The 20,719-nt window shown below is 36.3% G+C and overlaps 1 protein-coding gene across 1 annotated transcript; it reads left to right on the forward strand.

The window, feature by feature from the left end:
* Positions 1 to 8,285: 8,285 nt before the first annotated feature.
* Positions 8,286 to 20,175, forward strand: BI-1 (Bax Inhibitor-1). The gene is made up of 5 exons (XM_083129411.1): positions 8,286 to 8,405; positions 12,446 to 12,675; positions 14,639 to 14,865; positions 15,615 to 15,785; positions 19,624 to 20,175. Exons 1-5 carry the CDS (start codon positions 8,356 to 8,358, stop codon positions 19,651 to 19,653), a joined length of 708 nt encoding a protein of 235 aa, XP_082985537.1. The 5' UTR covers positions 8,286 to 8,355; the 3' UTR covers positions 19,654 to 20,175.
* The last annotated feature ends 544 nt before the right edge of the window (positions 20,176 to 20,719 follow it).

The raw sequence follows: 20,719 nt of genomic DNA on the forward strand, positions 1-20,719 counted from the left end.
TATGCACAGTAATGCTAATCGGGACTGGATCTACGGTTGAAAGTGGGATCCGAATCACTATGTGCCTTGACCGGTATCGAACCCGCCATCGCGGAGGCATCGTTTCTAAGGAGGATTCTCAAAATCGGTCTTCAAGAAATCGAGAGAAATAATGTGCTATCAAGAAATCGCACAGTTTGTGAAGATTTTTAACACGTTGCGTGTTTAGGCTGTTTCAATAGTAGAATAGTTATTTGGTGCGAATACTACCAAGATAATCTACATAGGCATCCTGCCACCATTATACTTATTTTAGCGTGTGTTGCCCTCTGATTCGAGACCACTTGTAACTGTTTGCATATATGCGGTTTATCGCCGTACAAGCGGTCATTCTTCAATCTGGTCACAAACTACTCGAGCTGGAAACATTGCTTGGACGCTACGGCGATACCAAACCCTGCCGGTTGATGACCTGCGAGGGGTGGAAACGCGACTTCCTCAAAATTCCGAGAAACATCGAAGTGCTCGGATCCTACGCTGAGACCCAGTTTAGAGGGGGTAATTTCTTAATATATTGTGTCACATTGGCAGATATAGCAGGGTACACAGAGGCACTTGCCCCCTCCCCCAAAAGAGATAAGTGGATGATATCTTGAAACTGCAACGATCAATAAAAACTTCGAGCAGCATCAAATAGCAACATTTCGATAATGATCTTTCCAGATTGTCAAAGAATCAGTGGCGTGCCCAAGGGGGGACTAGTGGGAGTTATAACCCTCCCTTTTGGTCCAATATTAAAAGAAAAGTAACGTCAAAGGCTGGAAAATATGGCAAAATGAGGAATGACTACTTAAAAATGAAGACATAACCCCTTCCTTTCGAAAATCCTGGGCACGCCACTTCAAAGAATATAAAGTTTAACATAAATAAGCTAATAGAGACTGTATCAACTTGATATCTACAGGTCGATAATGTTAATAGATGATTAATATGTACCAACAGATTTGGGCCTCTCTGCAAAACTGATTAAGGGAGCCCTTTATAAATCATGCTTCATAATGATTCCCTCTAGTTTCCAGGATGCAAGATTTTTACTCACAAAGGTATCTAATGTGATTCCAACAACACCATTGTATTGTGTTATGTAAGAAAAATCGAATTAATTAAATAATAATGGTTACATATTATCTACACTTTGATGAATTGTGTAAAAATTTGTAATACATTTTTTGTACTTGCTAAAACATTAAAGCATGGGTCCCTTAGTCCACCATTAACTCTATTTCCTTCAAAGGGGAGATTCTTGCATCACTACAGACAATGTTTGCCTACTGGTTACGTTAACCATTTTGCAAAATATTGTGTGAATTGTATTATATTGTAGTTGAAATACATGTTTTGACACCTGACAAACAAATAGGAATAGGAATATTTCATATTAAATTTCATTGAAAGAAATTGTTTTAATAGGGCGCAAATAACTTTACGGGGTGCCATGGCATTCTCTTCAACATTTTTTTTACTATAGATCATTTGGCTCCCATAGCTATGGCTCTGAACTTGGACTATAAGAATAGCAGAAATTGCGAGCGAAGCGAGCAAGAACATTTTACGAAATGTATTGTTATTTGTATAAAATTTGAAATGGAGGGGGGCTATTGCCCCTTGCAAGTCCCCTTGCCGTCTGTAAGAAAAATGCAAGGAACACGTAAAGATTAATTCCATCATGAGTATTCAATTGTCCTGCTATTCTTAGATTCTCCTAGTCTTGTTTTTTTACTTCAATGTTTGCTTCCCCTAGAATGGACTTCCGTCCAAGGTGAGGGGGGTGCAATGCCTCATGCCCCCCTGTGTTTTCGGCACTGTTTGTGAGTGTCTCTTCATCAATTTCACGTCATCAGCCATTGTTGCCATTAGCTAGAAGTGGCAGAAATGCAACGATACGTAACAAAACTCAAATATCCACTCCCTCTCTCTATCACATGAAGCAAAAATTTAAGCAGTTCCAAGTTCATAGCAACACATCCCAAGAAAAACATCCGACACCTTTACGCACTTTTAATACAAGACTACTCAAAATGTCACAACTCTTCTAGATACTGAAAATTGCGAAATCATTTTCCGAAGTCTGAATCTGGAGGGGAATTCCCCCCTCCCCCCAATCATGATACGACATTATACGGAATCCCACACACCCTAATAAATCACAAAATCAATAAGTGTCTTTGTTATGTTGCTAGAGTAACACATGATATAATTGTAAAGATTATTGAGAATTTCAGGTAGGAATGTGTTCTGTATTTTTCACAGGTGAGCCAAAGCAGGCTCTCAGGGAGGGGCAGTTGCCCCCTGCCCCCCTCTAGCTACGGGCCTGTTTTGCCCCCGATCCCGGTCCCGACTTTTCGGGATCCCGCACACCTCTACTGCAGGGACAAAGGTTGGGGGTAATAGCCCGCTTTTTCCGACTGTTGAAGTAGGTTAGGATTCATATTCATCTAAATTTCAAGAAACTAAATATTATTGAATTACTATCCTCGTCCTGGAAAAATCAGGGTGAAATATTTCCTGCTGCCTGAACAGTTTATATAGCAGAAAACAAACTGCAGTGTCATAATAAATTCTCCAGATCAATTTATCTTTCCAAGTACAAAATTATGTTACCAAAAGTAACAATCTGCGCTTCATTCAGTTATACAAACCAATGAATCGTATCGCAAGAGAAATAAAAATCACGTCATGATCAAAATCACGCATTGTGTATTCAGATATTAGTTTCCAGCTTCCACCTGTCTCAAACTTACAGAACGGTAGGAAACAAAGAACTGAGAAGTTTCGATTTCTACAGTAAAGCACGGGTCTTTCTTGTCGCACAACAGTTTTGCTACCTTGTGCATGCAACGTAGGCATGTGCCCTAAAATTAAAAAGCTTTCTCCCGTGATGTCAGAACAAAAGGTTGGTCAAGTGTTGTGCGATAAGTGAGACAAATAAAGCACGGATTAATTGACACAGATTCAATGAAAAAACAGGGTTGCCAAACAAAAAAAATATCATATATTATAAAATATCAAGTACCAAAATGTGTTTTAAACACTTCTAAAAAAAACATGTTTAAAACATTTGTAAAAAAACATAGCCGTGTGTTTTAAACGTTTAAAACAAAGTGTTTTAAACGTTTAAAACAAAGTGTTTTAAACACGTTTGTTTTAAACATGCCAACCCTGCACATCGATAACATTGGGGGGGGGGGGGCTCGAACAACCCAAGCTCCATTGAGTCGGCGCCTATGTATATATAATGAATGTGTGTATGTTTGTGTGTGTAAAGGTAATATTTTGCGGTGAGGCCCAAGATTTGTAGATCCGACACTGGATGGACCCCACACGTTGTCTCTCCGTAGACATAGTAAAATAGACTCTCGAAGAGCAGTCGACAAAACAACCAGAGATCAATAACGTTCAACACGGTGGATCATGTTTTGAGTGTCCCACTGTTCTGGCAAATTTCGATGTGTTGTCGTTTGTTACCTTAAATTGAACCATAATTGAACGGACAGGACACAGGCCCATGTTTCTCTGGAGTAGTATTCAAAATTGTTGTACAAAAACTTCTAGTGGAAATGTCAGTTATAGAAGAATTATTTTATCTTAATGATGGATATCTGCCATAATTATCTAGATATTCAGAAAATCTGGTTATCCATCATGTTCACGACAATTATCATCCTTGAAATAGTCCGCTAGATATATTTTTTCATTCAAAATACTGCCTCCACATCAGTCTATTAAAAAATGAAATAATCATTTTCAAGAAATATATGTTGATATGTATTTTACAGGGTAGGTGGTGTAAAATTATTTTAATAAACATACATGCACCAACGGAAGATAAAGATGATAATACCAAAGATGATTTTTATACAGAGTTAGAACAGGTCTTTGATAAATTTTCTCAGTATGATATGAAAATTCTGTTAGGTGACTGTAATGCACAGATTGGCAAAGAAGAGACATTTAAACCGACGATTGGTAAAGAAAGTCTTCATGAATTAAGTAATGATAATGGTATAAGATTCATTACTTTTGCAACCTCAAAGAATTTAATTGTGAAAAGTACCACTTTTAAACATAAAGATATCCATAAATATACCTGGTCTTCTCCAGATGGTAAAACTCATAATCAGATAGATCATATTCTCGTTGATAAGAGAAGGCATACTAGTATAATTGACGTTCGTACACATAGAGGTGCTGACTGTGCCAGTGACCATTATTTAGTAATTGCTAAATTAAGAGAAAGACTCTCAGTGATAAATCATAAGCAACAAAATCTAAAAGTTATAAAATTTGATACACGAAAGTTTACTGATGAAAGAATTAAGAAAGATTACCAAATTAAATTGTCAAATAGATTTGATGTTTTGCAGGATTTAAATGATGATGAAAATATAAATGAAACAGACGTAAATAAGAAATGGGAGCACATACGTAATGCAATAGAATCAGCAGCTAAAGAAAGTATAGGATACCATAAACAGAGAAAAAGTAAGCCATGGTTTGATAATGAATGTCATAATCTAATAGAAATAAGAAATCAGGCTAGACTTAGGTGGTTAAATAACTCTGATGATACAAATCTAAACAATTATAATAGAGTAAAGCGAGAAGTTAACCGCACATTTAGAAGTAAAAAAAGAGATTACTTGAAAAGCAAAATTAACGAAATTGAAACAAACAGCAAAAATAAAAATATCAGAGATTTATATAAAGGTGTAAATGAGTTTAGAAAGGGGTGGCAACCTAAAGTAAACTTGATAAAAGATAAAGACGGTGATTTTCTAGCTGACCCAAGCGATATTCTAAATAGATGGAAGAACTACTTTAATGACCTTTTAAATGTCCATGTAGGAGATAAATCAGAAGTAAATGAAGTCCACACAGCAGAACCTTTAGTTCCAGAACCTAACTTGACTGAAGTTAAAGATGCTATTAAAAGGCTAAAGAATAACAAAGTACCTGGCATTGATTTAATACCAGCTGAGTTAATTAAATATGGTGGAAATTCATTAATATGTCAAATTCATAAATTAATTTGTTTAATATGGAATAAAGAAGAAATCCCTCAACAGTGGAAAGAATCCATAATTGTTCCTGTGTTTAAAAAAGGTGATAAAATGAACTGCAATAATTACCGTGGAATTTCTCTACTCTCAACAACATATAAAATATTATCAAACATTCTTTTAACAAGACTAACCCCATATGCTAATGAAATTATAGGTGATTATCAATGTGGATTTAAACGTAACAGATCAACTACAGATCAAATTTTTCACATCAGACAGACACTTGAGAAAAAGTGGGAATATAATCAAAATGTCCATCAGCTATTCATTGGTACTAAAAAAGCATATGATTCTGTCAAAAGAGATAAATTATATAATATATTAGTAGAGTTTGGAATACCTAAGAAGCTTGTTAGTATGATAAAAATATGCACCAGTGAAACAGAAAGTAAAATTCGTGTGGGTATTAATATGTCTGACAAATTTACAATTCATGATGGATTAAAACAAGGAGATGCGTTATCTCCATTGCTCTTTAATTTTGCCTTAGAATATGCTGTTAGGAAGGTAAAAGAAACTAAAGAAGGACTAAAATTAAATGGTGTGACTCAGTTGTTAGCATATGCAGATGATGTAGACTTACTGGGGGATGATGTGAATACAATTAAGAATAATGCTAAAATATTTTTCAAAACTGCTAAAGAGATAGGTTTGGAAGTTAACAAAGAGAAAACTAAATATATGCTTACAGGCCGAAACCAAGTGTTAGGCAATAATCAAAATCTAATTATTGATAACAACTCGTTTGAACCAGTTTCCAAATTCAAATACTTAGGAGTAATATTAACAAATGAAAATTATATTAAAGAGGAAATAAAAAGTAGGCTTAATTCAGGAAATGCATGTTACTTCTCTCTTCATAAACTTTTGTCTTCTCGTTTAATATCTAAGAAACTAAAAGTTAAAATATACAAAACAGTAATTTTGCCTGTAGTATTATATGGATGTGAAACTTGGTCCCTTACATTGAAAGAGGAACATAAATTGAGAGTATTTGAAAATAAGATCCTTAGGAAAACCTTTGGACCTAAAAGGGATGAGGAGACAGGTGAGTGGGGAAGGTTACATAATTTAGAACTACATAATTTGTATTCATGTCCAGATATTATTAGAATAATTAAATCAAGAAGACTTAGGTGGGCAGGCCATGTGGCACGAATGGGAGAGGAAAGAGGAGTTTACAGGATTCTTGTTGGGAAACCTGATGGTAAGAGACCTGTAGGAAGGCCAAGACGAAGATGGAGGGACAACGTTGAGATGGACCTAAGGGAAATCGATAGGGATGGAAAAGAGTATATAGGACTTGCTCAAGATAGGAACAGATGGAAGGCCTGTGTTGCTGCAGCCATGAACCTTCGGGTTTAAGAAGGCTAGGGAGTTCGTTAGTTAGTTAGTTATATGTTGATATGTAAACTTAAAATAATCCTACGAAATTTCAATTGTGTATAGTTGTAAGCATCCCGGGTTCGATCCCCGGCCGGTTCAAATCCGGGAACTTTTCTAACGGTGGAAGCGGCCCCGGCGCCTACCCAGCGTCGAATAACATGGGTACCTGGGGGAAACCCTGGGGGGTAAAGGCGGTCAGGGGCGTGATGCTGATCACATCACCCCCACTCACGACCGGATCAAGAAAGTGTGGGGCGTTACCCCCACACCCCCTATACGCCTTCATGGCGTGGTGCTATGCACAGGGGAACACTTTACCTTTTTTTTTTTAACACCCTATCCACTCTTCAAATTCACGATCCGTCCCTTCGCCGTCAAGTTTCAGATCTAACATTTCTTTTCAAAATCATGAATGGACAACTTTTCATTAACGAACTCTTGCCACATCTTCGCATCCGGATCCCACGTACAGTGGGATCCATGAGTATTACCCTGCAAATTGTCCATCACTATGTTCACGCACTTTATTTGACCTAATAAGAGCTTCAAGAATTAAAAGAAAACTCAAAACAAGCTGTTGACAACTTCTGCAACATCATACATAAAAATCCATCGCTTAAAAACATATAGGATGTAAGAGAAATTTTAATGAAAATAGTCATGGACAATTTGCACGATAATACTCATGGATCCCACTGTACCAACAGCAAATGCAACAACTTCTTTTACACAAAAGCCTCAAGGCTATCCCTAGAACAAAGGTCATTTCTCTATAGGCTACAAACAAGGTACAATACACTAATTGAACCTCCAGGCTTCCATCTATCTAAGCAGGCTTTCAGAAATGCGTGCATCAAGCAGCTGAAGAGAAATTAATATTTGTTATACCCTTGTTATTGTTTTATTATTATTGTTTATCTTTTTTATTATTTTTATTGTATTATTCTTGTTACATATGTGTGCGTGCTTCTCATTTGTTAATTTCTATTTTTCTCGCTGTTGATATCCTGATATAAAATGGATCCTCTCTGTATTCAGGATTTCTCAAATAAATAAAAAAAAAATAATAATTGCAATATGTAAAAATTAGTAACTGAAGTAACACTTTAGTCATATGCTTTAGTTTAGTTTAGTTTATTTGCGTCCAAGGACTACCGGTGTGTACAAATTACAGTACATGGTAATATAGGACATGTTATCGAATGATGGGAAACTTGATAATAAATAACAAAATATATTTTCCAGTAAGTACAACTACCATACTAGGGTCTCATTTCATTTGAATATCCATATTTTAATTTTGTTATGCAGAAGTAGCGCAAAAGTAGCGAGTAGCACGGAAGTAGTGTAGCCAGCTACCTTTTGGTAAATGTAGCTGTAGCTGTAGCGAAGCTACATTTTTGGAATAGTAGCTGTAGCTGCAGGGAAATACTTTTAAAATGTAGCGTTCTGATGACTGTCCATTCCGTCTGAGACATCAGGAAATCGCTAATCACTGTGTGAACAAATGTGGAAAGTCGACGACGACATATCCGTGACCGTTCTCACTTATCGCACACGGTATTGGAATATGTTGCACTGACGTCACCATGAAATCCCGTCGTAGATATGTAAGGTCTGTTAGGTTTAGTTCTCTTAGCATACATACACAATGCAGTTTTATGTGATTTTTATTCTTTATGGTAATATCTTTAAATCTAACATCCCTAACCTAATAACAAAAGTATATATCATGACGTCAGTACACGACGGTGTTCAATACGGTGTCCAATAAGAGAGATCTATCAGTGACGACAACAAAATCCGTGACTTGAGGAAACTTCGTATTTAATCTGTGAGAAATTCTAGTAGTAAGTACGTGTACAAAATGGCTCCTGTTAATATAGATTCCTTTCTTCAGTCTTTTGGGGATAGAATGTGAGTATTTTATGATGAAATGTCTATAGAAGTTAATTAAATTAGTGCATTTAGCAGATTAATGCTACCGAAATAGTTATTTGTGTATCTTTCAATGTGCTTACAGTGATCTTGTGTGTACTGTTGCAATGGTAACGATATGGCTGCGTAGCTGGGATGACTTGGATTTTTGTTTTCCTGCATAAGTTAACTTCCTGCCTGGTAAAATCCTGTTTTGTTTTAAATAAAATAAACGTCTATGTATTACATGCAAAGTCAAAAGGATACGAATTAGATAGCTAGTTCCTACAGTCGAATATTAACATAATTGAAATTAAACCAGGTAACTGATGTTTGATTTTGTTAGATTTTATTTATTCAACATTCTTTTCACCATTTACCGAAGGCCATTGATTTTTATATTACATACATACAATACCGTACCCTCCATTGGTGTTGGATGCAATATAGTTTAATTCTTTTCTGGTACTTGTAACCTTTTAAAAAGAAAACAAATTATGCCATGTAAAGGGAAAGAAGCAACACCCAAGATATTTCCTCGCCTTGTACTTTCGCTAATGATGGCCTACTTGTATTTTAGGCTCCGTGGTCATCTAGGTTAGTCTAGTTTGCATCCTTTTCTTAAGGAAAACGTGTCATATATCGTAGGAAAGGTTATTGTATAAGGAATTCAACAAAGTAAATCCCAAGGCGAGGAAAAATCTCCTGGAGGAGAACATCGAGAGAAACCGATGTTGTCCGGACATGAGTGATTGAACGTACTGAGGACATTTTTCGATGAAGCACATATTGAGGGGTGAAATGAGTGCTAATGGAACCTAACCTCCCGTGAATGGTTAGTGGGGCTATCGTGAAAAGAAAGTGTAAAAAGAAAAACTAATTTACCGCTAACTTACCGTAAGAGATGTGGCCGTCTGCTACCCTAAGAGATGCCGGAGCGCCGGCTGTCTGCTAGCACGGTTTTGAACGTTGCACTGAATTATCACTGGGGATAAACGTATTTTACACTATCTAGAAGTTTTTGGAACCTGTTGTTCTTTAACACGCATTCACAACGTGGACAGAAAGACAAGCATGCAGTGTTGTTAACTTCCATCGGTTACCACCAAAAGGCAAGAAGGACGTAAACTAGACTCTAGCCGTCACCTAAGCCACCCTCGATTTTGCAAAGAATTTTTGGGTCTGGTATCCCATTCTACACCCTCGATTTCGGAACTTTTTTTTTTCCTATAAAGATCTTATGTGATGCTAATTATGAAGAACAAAAATTCGGAACGCGGAAACAAGTATTTACGAATGTACAGCCGTTTGAAGTTGAGATGTTGTCGTTTCAAATTGTTAAGAGTCCAAATTTCCCACTGACTCCGTGCTCTGCCCCTGGGGTAATTGACCTACCGCTACCAATTAAACCTAAGAAGGTAACTTATCTCTTTTTACCAAGACCAGGCACTGAATTGCGGGTCGAAGTGAAATTTGTAAGTCCAAAAATGAAGTAACTCCTACGTTGAAAGTCCTTGTTGTCCTTTTCCACAGAATAACACCCTCCACTCCCTTCCCATCATAAAAATATCACAAAATATCCCATCCCACAAGTCATTCAGAAAATACAACCCTCCCCTTTACGGCCTGCAGTTGCCAAAAAGAAATAATTAATTGCAATTTCTGAAGTCTCATAAATGAAATCCAATGTCTGAAATGTCCAATCTGCCAATATATCACACAAATAACATATCGCAATAGCAAATGTTCTCATTGCACAAGTCAATCATAAGAAGAAAAAGAAAGGTAAAAATTTACTATCCTTCGGGCACCTCTAATTTTTTCGTTTCGTCAATTTTGGACATTCGTACTTACGTATCTGCTTCGCGGAACATTCCTGAAGGTGTATCAACGTTGTTTTGATGAAATTAATTGCAATTTTTCACATTACCAGTACGTCTTTCTGGTAGGCCTTTTCGCTTGCCTGAGACACAATATGGCGAGTACACCTTCCTACATAATCGCGCGTCGTGCTTGTCTTTTGTCAAATTTTTGACATTCGTACTTACGTATCTGCTTCGCGGAACATTCCTGAAGGCGTATTGACGTTGTTTTGATGAAAGTAAGAGCAATTTTTCACATTACCAGTACTTGTTTCTCCTAGCCTTTCCGCTTGCCTCACACACAATATGGTGCGTGCACCTTCCTACATAATGACCCGTCGGGCTTGTCTTTTTTCGATTTTCAATTGTTATGCAGTGTTTCAGTGGCCACGGTGGCTCAGTCGGTAACGCGTCTGACTACAATGCTAAAGGTCCCGGGTTCGATCCCGGGCCGGTTCATATCCGGGAACTTTTCTAACGATGGAAGTGGCCCCGGTGCCCACCCAGCGTTGAATAACATGGGTACCTGGGGAAACCTGGGGGGTAAAGGTGGTCAGGGGCATGGTGCTGATCACATCACCCCCACTCACGACCGGATCAAGAAAGTGTGGGGCGTTACCCCCATATCACCTATACGCCTTCATGGCGTGGTGCTAAGCACAGGGGAACACTTTCCTTTTAACTTTACTTTACTTTTATGCAGTGTTTCAACCTTCGGAACCCAAGAAATGCCCGTGAACAAAGTTCATCAGATCTATTTCTTTTTCATTTTTTTTCCGCGTTGTTTTACGAAGAAAATTGTAATCTTTCATGGTGCTATCCGTGAATGGTTTTTGGGGCTATCCATCCTGGAATAAGTGGGAAACATTTAGAAATTGCAAAATAAGAGAAAATAAGCCGTTAGTTTTCGGAATGAAAACTGTTGATTTTCGCAATTTTTTTTTTGTTTCACAACCAAATATATATATATACTCCTGATACTACGACGACACCAAATTTTAACTATGTTTGCCTAACCTAACCACGTGCCAATGGTTCGTGGGGCTAGCGACACGCCATCCTTCTAACTCTTGTTGCAAACGCAGACAGTTTGAAACACTGGATACCCAATAAACGTGAACAAAACACAATCACGACGCGTGATGGTGTACGTGCCAAACGCTATTCTCCGTCGGAGAATTACTTTTCAACGAACAACATGAATTTCAGCTATGAAACATTCCCACATCACACAAAACACCTTCCCGATGTTCGACAATGCTACAGGAACTTATTACGGTAAGTAGTTTCTTCTGTAAAAATAAATAAATGTGTTTGAAGGATAGTAAACTAGTACCAAAAGAAAAATTTCAGACGTGCGCCTGTGACATGAATCCATCATCCGCCATCATAGAAGCTCAGAAAGACCTTTTTGACGTTACGCAAGACATTTTAATTTTATAAAAAACGTAAGTTTCGTAGCACGTAGATCTAAAAAATTAAGTTCCGCGCTATTTGCAAACACTGTTTGTTATGAGGAACTAAATATTTTCACAAAAATATTTGAAATGTGACTGAAATCGAGGGTGTAGAAAGGGGTACCGGAACCGTTTTTTTAAATTTTTTTTATGAAGATTATGTATTGCTAAGTGTGAAGAATTTTCATGACATTTGTTCTTTCACATACATCGATCGGTACTGGTGCTACGAAACTAACATGGCCGCAAGTAGAGTACGAATGTTACGTAACTAACATGGCCGCAATTAGAATTCCACCTTGCAACAAACTGCTATATCTCAACTATAAACGGCTGTACAGTACTAAATACTTCTTTCCGTGCTCCAGAATTTCTTTCTTCACACTTAGGAACACACAATCTTCATAAAAAAAAATCTTTTTGAAATTGAGGGTGGGTTAGATGACCATGGACCCGTATTTTATTCAGCAAGCACACGACGACGTCACATTTTCAATGTATTCTATAGTCAGTATATTCCTTGTAAAATTCCTATGTGAGAAGTGCACCGTCATGAACTGAGCAGAGAGTTGCTCATAAGGTATGTAAGCCGTATGTTATGCCATGTAACTTATTGAAATTATAATCCTCAGAATAAATTCATTGTAGATTTTGTGTTTTGAAAGTGTTATTTTTGTGATTTTATATTTTGGTAGCCCATAATTTTCATTTTCATTTCCAGCGAGGCGCCTATGCGGCAGCATCTCAAAAATGTGTATGCCTGTCTCACAATGTCCACAATCGTGGCTGCAACTGGAGCATATATCCATTTATACACCAGCTTATTTTCTGGCGGTCTCCTAAGTACTTTGGCTGCAGTCATATTCATGTTGGCACTTTTCTCCTCCCAAGATGATGGCAAAAACAGACACATCCGATTGGGCTATCTCTTGGGATTCTCATTCTGCACAGGTAAAGTTGTTTTAATTTAATGAGAATAATGTTCTTTTTTTCCTAGGTGGCTAGTTTGAATATAATATTACTGTGGGGAAATTAGATAGGGTATTCTTTAATAAAACAAAATAGTGTGTGCATGTTATTTAAAGTTGGCAAGCATTTAAGAGCTATGAATAGGGGCACATATTTTTGGTAAATAAAAAACAAAATTTCGGTACAAAAACAGAGTTGATTTTGGGTTCAAAAGCGGTAAATAAAATGAAATTTCGGTGTTATAGCGGTGAATAATCACATCAAAAGTGCTATATGAAATGAAAATTTGGTTTTAAAATTGTGAATATATTCCTAAATTTGATTTAAAAACTGCACTTATTACACAAAATAAACTTACCCCTTCTAATAGCACATTTATGTAGTTACCGGAGTATAAAGTTTATTCCTGTGTAAAGCGGTCCATTCTTGCTTCTCAAATATTTACAGCAGAATTAATCAATTTCCCGTGAATTGCATAACTCACAGGATACTTCAGACTTCAAAAAGTGTCGCGTCGGAATATAAATGGTAAATTTCGTGTTTAAGAGTATATTTCACCTTTGCAGTTCATTTCGCATTATTTCGTGACAAAACAGGGTAGGAAAATGCACCTCACACTTTTCAGAAACATGAAAAATGAACATTACAGCATGTTATTTCATATTTCGTGTTTTCGTCAAAAACTAAATTTGCATGCCTCTAGCTATGAAGATGTTCAGTCTCGGACAACAGTGTACTTTTTAAATGGATGTCTAACCATAGGCAGAGTGACAAAATGAAATAAACAGTTAAAGATTTAATTAGAATATAGTAATGGAGAAAAGTCTATGGCCCAACTAATGTATTTTATGCACTATTTACACATTGTAAGATTGTAGGGGGGTGGGGTGTAGTAATATGCTAGAAACCTTGATAAATAATCCCAGTGTGTGTGATATTTGATGCTGATGCCACAGTACTTACTTTTTGCAGTTTTGTGTTTGTTAAATGGTGTTTTTCCTGTATATGGACAGAAATTGCAGAATATGAAGGCAACATAATAAAACTGCTCTAATCTTGTTATATAAGATGTAGTGGTTCAATTTAGGACCCGTGCCATGTAGAGAGCACCCTCAGCTTTGGTGTGTGAGACACTGGTGTTGATCCCTGGCACAGTAGTTGAGAAATGCTGCTCTAAACTAAAGAAAAGCTGTGATTTTATTTACAAAGGTGGTATTGACTTATGGCCACAGTTGGAGACCCAGTAATTCTTCTCTGCACATAGAATTAATCAGAAATGAGCCCTATCTAGTTTGCTTCATTTTTTGACTCTCTTTGTGTATCTAGGTCAATACAAAGTTGGTGTTACGTATCGTATTTGATGTCTATACGATTTACACTTCGTTCTGGAACAATATACAGCTTTGTTCATGGTCACATGGCGTGTGTGCTAACTGATCAAATGATCATTGAAAACAGCTGACAGGAATTTATTGAATCTTCTAACTTGAACACATTTTGTTTGCACCAGCCTGACACTGTAATGCATCTGAATTATACCTAGTGTCAAATAGTGCACCAAACTAGATGGGCCAATTATGCTGCGATGTACGAACGCACTGTCATTTAATAGGTGGCATATATATGCAAGATGGGCATGAAAATGTGCATGAAAACTCCTGATGTGCTAACAATGAAGTTCATACTTTTATTAATATTATCTAAGTACATTTTGGTTAAAATGTATTTGTCATTGACATATCTTTTCTGCTTAGAACTTCTCAGCAGTAAGAAATATTTGCGCAAATGCATATCAAATATTATCACACAAACATTATATGGCATGCCTGATGTAATTATCGGTCCCTTTTCATGTAATTGCCCAGGCATATTTTTACGCAAGCTCTATAAGGCTTGTGTGGAACGATCCTAAATATTGTTTAATGAAGCTTTTGTCACTTTTTAGGACTTGGACTTGGACCGTTGGTGGGTTTCGCTGTCGATATCAACCCCAGCATCATTGTCACGGCATTTGTGGGCACCTCTCTCGTCTTTGTTGCCTTCAGTCTGAGTGCAATGTTTGCCCAACGAGGATCTTGGCTGTATCTGGGAGGAACTCTTCTTGCTGGCCTCAACTTACTGGTCATCCTTACTTTTGCTAATCTCTTCTTTGGCTCTTACCTTATGTTTGAGGTTAGTGGATATTTGAACATTAATAATTTGCTTTACGCTGAGCTCATATTGATGTCATCATATCGGGATCAGAAAGTATTTGAGGATATTTACCGATGCCGGCCGATACTTTTGCTTGATTTTGGTCTTTCACACAGTCTGCAAAAATATCGCACGCCACTTGTGTGTAATTTAATTATCTGATGAACTGGGCAAAATTCGAACTTGTAATTCACACCAGTATTCTGTGGAGATACTGTATTTTGTGATAATGGGAGAGTGATGTAAGTCTTGAAAATTTGGGGTAAAACTGTGGTAAATTCATGCTTGTAATTGTGGAATAATCAGCCACTAATATTAATATTTTGAACAACTTCTAATTCTTACAATTCTCAAGCATCGGTATCTATAGGATTATTTCAAATAGAAAATTCACTTCGTACTAGTCCATTCTGTTACTGTTGATTATGTGTACCGTATTTCACCACATAATTGTCCCACCCTGTTCTTACAGTCTAAAAATCAGTTTATAACTGTTCAGCACAATGCTCACATTAACGCTTAAGATAATGAAACCAATGATAGCCACGCTAAGTACCTGTAATACCGACACAATCCTTTTTTAGAAGAGCTTCACATAATGGTCACACCCTACTTTTTTGCAAAAGAAACTGTCGTAAATTCTGCGACAGTTATATGGTGAAAGAAGGTAAATTTCCGAGCCGTTCCTCTCTTTTATGTACTTAAGCAGAGACTTTTGTTTTTCGCAGGCTTCCTTGTACCTAGGGTTGCTAGTGATGTGTGGCTTCGTGCTCTATGACACCCAGCTGATCATGGAAAAGAAGAGAAGCGGCGACGGGGATTTTATTCGTCATGCCGTTGACCTTTTCATTGATTTCGTGGGCATCTTTCGACGCTTGGTTATCATCTTGAGTCAGAAGGTAAGTTATTTGTTGTATTCAGGGTGTTGTTAATCAATAGTGTGTAGACCTTGTGCCATACAATAAAGCTATGCTCACATTACACTTACATGTAGCTTAACCAAGATGAGACAAGCTGCTTGCCACTGTCATCAAATTATCAACCGTATGCCAAGGGAGGAAGCACGGGCGATGACAATAGCTGTTTATCATGTAATCCTGCCCTTGTATTGCTAAAATTTGCTGTGGTCTTCAGCACATCTTCACCTGTATTCAGTGCTAAGGTAAGGGAGAGGAAACTATACGTATGGCAATGTGGGTGCAACCAAAGGGAGAGTGATAGGTGTAAACAAATTAATGTCCATTTTAATTTGGGAGTTTGCCAAGGTTCTCATCTTGGTTGAGATGTAAACATCATGTAGAACATTCTTTGGTGTTGGCAAAATGAATTTGCATATGTTGTTTCTTATGCCAAGATAAGAAGCTATTTTAGGGTTTATTTTTCTAGAAGAATACATTTGATAACTTTATTCTGCCCTAATGTCACTTCCCTTTCTGTCACAAAGCTGGTAAAGTGAGAATTTTTATTTTTAAGTGTACTGTGTTCCTCCTCTGACAGGTAAAATGAACTAAAGAAAAACATTTTCTTGTTCACGTTATTACTGAGGTATTGTAAAGCAAAAGCAAATGCAGAGCCATTGACTCACTGTACCCTCTTGAGAATTACGTTAATTTTTTATTGACATATTTCGATATTTTACATAATGTAAAATTTGTTCCAGCGCATGGAAAACACAAATCACAAAGTATGGCAGGTTATTTTTTTATTAGTACAAACCAAATGGTTTGTACTAATACCATTTGTGTGCACACTCAAATAGTGAAAGAAGACATCGAAAATTGCAATCAGATCCAAATAGGGCTGTGCAATATAGGTTTTTCATTGAAAATATTGACGATGCCGATTATATCGATATCGATGATGCTGGTAATGTTATCGTCACATCTAAACCTTTCAATTTGAAGTTTTAATTGAATTTTAGTGTTATGTAGGAGAATCAGATAATAGTGTTGTTCTTTGGTGGCGAAAATAGGACTCCCATGGAATCTGTAGTTCTTAAAGACGTTAATAAAGGAACTGAAAAGAAGCGAACTTGAATGGCGATGAAATTGGAAAGCAAATACATGCAACAACCAATAGATGGAGTAAGGTTCCTACTTTATAGATCTTGCTGGTTATGTGTGTGCCCAAGGATAGGGATGGTATTGATTCAATATGAGACTACACTTGGCAAGGACTTTGTCTTGAGTTGTAAATGACACTCGTTATAGGTCTTGCCTCGATTTGTGAACGCTGGTGTAGGTCTCTACATGAATTACACTGGTCGACTAGGGTTTTCGATGTCTCACAGATGACTATTGTCTCTGAATACTTTCAGCATGCTGATTGCAGAAATGATTCCCATCACGTCAGAATTTTTCACAATCAAATTATGGTATTGGCCATTACTGTACATTTATTACATAATGCTATAAAAGAGAAATTTCGGTTGTTTCTTAATCAATAATTGATTCTGGAAGTATTTTCAATGCTGGTCACGGATTTTTTCCCATCACGTCAGGTTTTTTCACAATTTCACAGTCAGAATTCTTATATTCGCCATTACATCACATTCATTACACAGCGCAACAAAATTAATTTATTCAAACGAAATTTCGTTTGTTTGCAAACCAATATGTGATTCTGGAAGTATTTTGAATGTTGATCACGCAAATGACATCTATTTTTTCCTATTATGTCAGGATTTTTCACAATAAAATGTGTAGTTCCATTATTTCATCAATAGATGGCTCTGCTTTGATGGTGGTAAAATATTGATTTTCTGCAATACAAATCGTCCAATTTTGAATCATAAATGCATGTTAATTTGTGGGCATTTAATCCTCCTTTACATGACACATTATCATGAAAATTATATTGACTTTAATTACATGGTTTTATTTTTGAAATTGCCATGATGATTTCTTTCACAAAATGTCGAATCATCTATGTTATACTATAATGGGTTAATTGATCTTGGTAACGTGCAGAAAAATCCTAACGTGATGAGTAGAAGTTGATGTCATTTCCGTGATCAGCATTCAAAATACTTCCAAAACGACCTATTGGTTTCGAACAACCGAAATTTCCCTTTTATAAATTTATTTTGTTGCATTTGTGATGTAATGGCGAATGTGAGAATTTTCATTGTAAACCTGTGAAAAATCCTGTCGTGATGAGAAAAAATGGATGTCACTTCCGGCATCAGCATTGAAAATACTTCCAGAATCACTTATTGATTTTGAAACAACCAACAATACCCTTTTGTTGCGTTATGTAATAAATGCCATGTAATTGCCATGAAATTGCCATGATGATTTCTTTCACAAAATGTCGAATCATCTGTGTTATACTATAATGGGTTAATTGATCTTGGTAACGTGCAGAAAAATCCTAACGTGATGAGTAGAAGTTGATGTCATTTCCGTGATCAGCATTCAAATACTTCCAAAACGACCTATTGGTTTCGAACAACCGAAATTTCCCTTTTATAAATTTATTTTGTTGCATTTGTGATGTAATGGCGAATGTGAGAATTTTCATTGTAAACCTGTGAAAAATCCTGTCGTGATGAGAAAAAATGGATGTCACTTCCGGCATCAGCATTGAAAATACTTCCAGAATCACTTATTGATTTTGAAACAACCAACAATACCCTTTTGTTGCGTTATGTAATAAATGCCATGTAATGGCGAATATGAGTATTTTATTGTGAAATTATAAAATAATTATGATGTGATGGTAACAAATGAATGTTATTTCTGTGATCAGCATTCAAAATACTTCCAGAAACATCCATTGATTTGAAAACATCGTAACTTTTTTCTCAAAATGCCAACCAGTGTTTATCGACCTTGTATCGATTTACCATAGACAACATATACAGCGTTTCACAGCACAAACTTTTTTGAAATAACATTTTTCTGTTTGAGGTATTGTTTTCACGCTATGAACTATGACCTATGCACTACCTCACTACCACATTTCTGTAAATGTGACTTTTTTTTTTGGAGTCTACGCATAGTTATAGCTGTCATGATTTTAGTTGACAAAAGGAACTACAAACGAAACAACAATACATTATTGAGTCCTTAAATTACAATACAATGTATGTGCGAGTTTCAACTTTTCTATATTCTTATTCATGATACTGTTAAGGTATGATAAGAATTTTTCAAAGTCCTAAGACACCAGGATAAAATAATAGTGATAGACCACCAATAAGAGGCTTTCTAACAGATTTCTGAAGAGAGTTCTACACTGCCATGTATCGAACATTCTATTTTCTTATCAAAGCTTGACAAGGGAAAGTCTATAATTTCCATCCTGCTTCTAATCCCTGGTGAATGTCAGGAGGGAGAAGTTCGGACCACCGAGCAGGGGAATGTGAATCCTGTACTGTTTGCTGCTTGTTTCTACTTTTTGCTGTTGCTAAATTCTGTCAAGCGCAACAGAATGTAAGTACAGACCAACATGCATTTTAATATCGACAAATTTAAGAATGGCGATACCAACATATCAATATCAACGCTTAAAAATATCAACTCTATCGAACAGCCCTAGATCTAAACCTCAGATTCCAATCCTATGCTGTTTTGGAATGTTGTGTTGGGTGCTGTGCTAAATTTTACACACACTGGCACGTTTCATTGCCAGTGCATTTTCATGTTAATGGCATAATAATTGAAGTATACATACATATATTTTTTCCATGGTAAACTTAATTTATCCTTAATTTAATTGGTCTTTTATTTTCAGGAAAATCAGAAACGCAATCGCAGAGACTGATCATCTAATGCTGGCCACCACCTCACATTACAGTACATCACCAGAACAGATTTGATTTCAGAAAGGGGAAAATTTTGTTGTTTATAAGAAGAGAAACCAAATTTTCATTCCTTATGCGAGGTGGTTATGTAAATTACACTTTCTATTGTATAATATTCCTCTGTGCTCAACTATATAGTGTGAGATGGAACAGTAGCATAGATTCTTTATATATGGTTCATACTTTTTTTTGTTGCAATCTATATATATGTATAAACATGTTCATTACTTTGTTGCAGTTTTGAACTTTTTTTTTCTCCATATTTACTGTAGCAAACACTTCTGATTTTAATATTTAAAATGTACTTACCACTTGGTTTTGCATTAATTTTTGTGTTACGGAAATCATTGTAAATTTTCACTTACCTCTAGTAAATGTTAAATGTCATTTAGGTGTGGTATGCATGCCTAGTATGATTGCAGGCTATTACTGATTTATATACTAATTGTTCATAATCAAATAAACACATTAATTGTTCATAATTGTACTGTATGTTGTAATTTATTTTGTATAAAGTTAGCTATTTAGTATTTTTTCTGGTTATTTGCCATCAGTGTATTGCTTTATGCAGGGACGTAGCTAGGTAGATCTATTTGGGGGGTCAAAACCTTCTTCTATCAAAACCTTAAAAATTAACATCCTATTTATATACATACCATATACTGTGCGTCTGTGTGTATATGTGTATTGTCTTGTTGGATTTCTTTGGCCTGGCAACAATGGCAGTTTTCTTGATTTGGTAGAAATAACTACAAAATTTGACTGTTTTACAGGAATATCGGAGACTGATACAAACTCGCCAAATCCCTGACCCATTTTTGGGGATCTAAATGCAGAATAAACTAATTAACTTAATGGAATCCAGAGTAACAATCAGTTCTAGCAAGTCTTGAAAAATCCATGTATTTTCTTGGTTATATTAGATTTGTAAAGTTCGAAGAAAATTTAGAAGTAGAGGAAATTGTTGAATATTGTTGCATCCACAGGAAAACATTTTTCGTGGGAATCAGGAGTATGATAACAGCG

This window comes from Lepisma saccharinum, chromosome 1 (assembly GCF_977018435.1).
Source record: "Lepisma saccharinum chromosome 1, izLepSacc3.1, whole genome shotgun sequence".
In the NCBI taxonomy this organism is placed as follows: Eukaryota; Metazoa; Arthropoda; class Insecta; order Zygentoma; family Lepismatidae; genus Lepisma; species Lepisma saccharinum.

Coding starts and splice junctions, on each gene's coding strand:
- BI-1 (XM_083129411.1), top strand. CDS start 8,356: ATGGCTCCTGTTAATATAGATTCCTTTCTTCAGTCTTTTGGGGATAGA. Junction 12,676..14,638: donor GGGATTCTCATTCTGCACAG/GTAAAGTTGTTT, acceptor GTCACTTTTTAG/GACTTGGACTTGGACCGTTG. Junction 15,786..19,623: donor TTATCATCTTGAGTCAGAAG/GTAAGTTATTTG, acceptor TTTTATTTTCAG/GAAAATCAGAAACGCAATCG.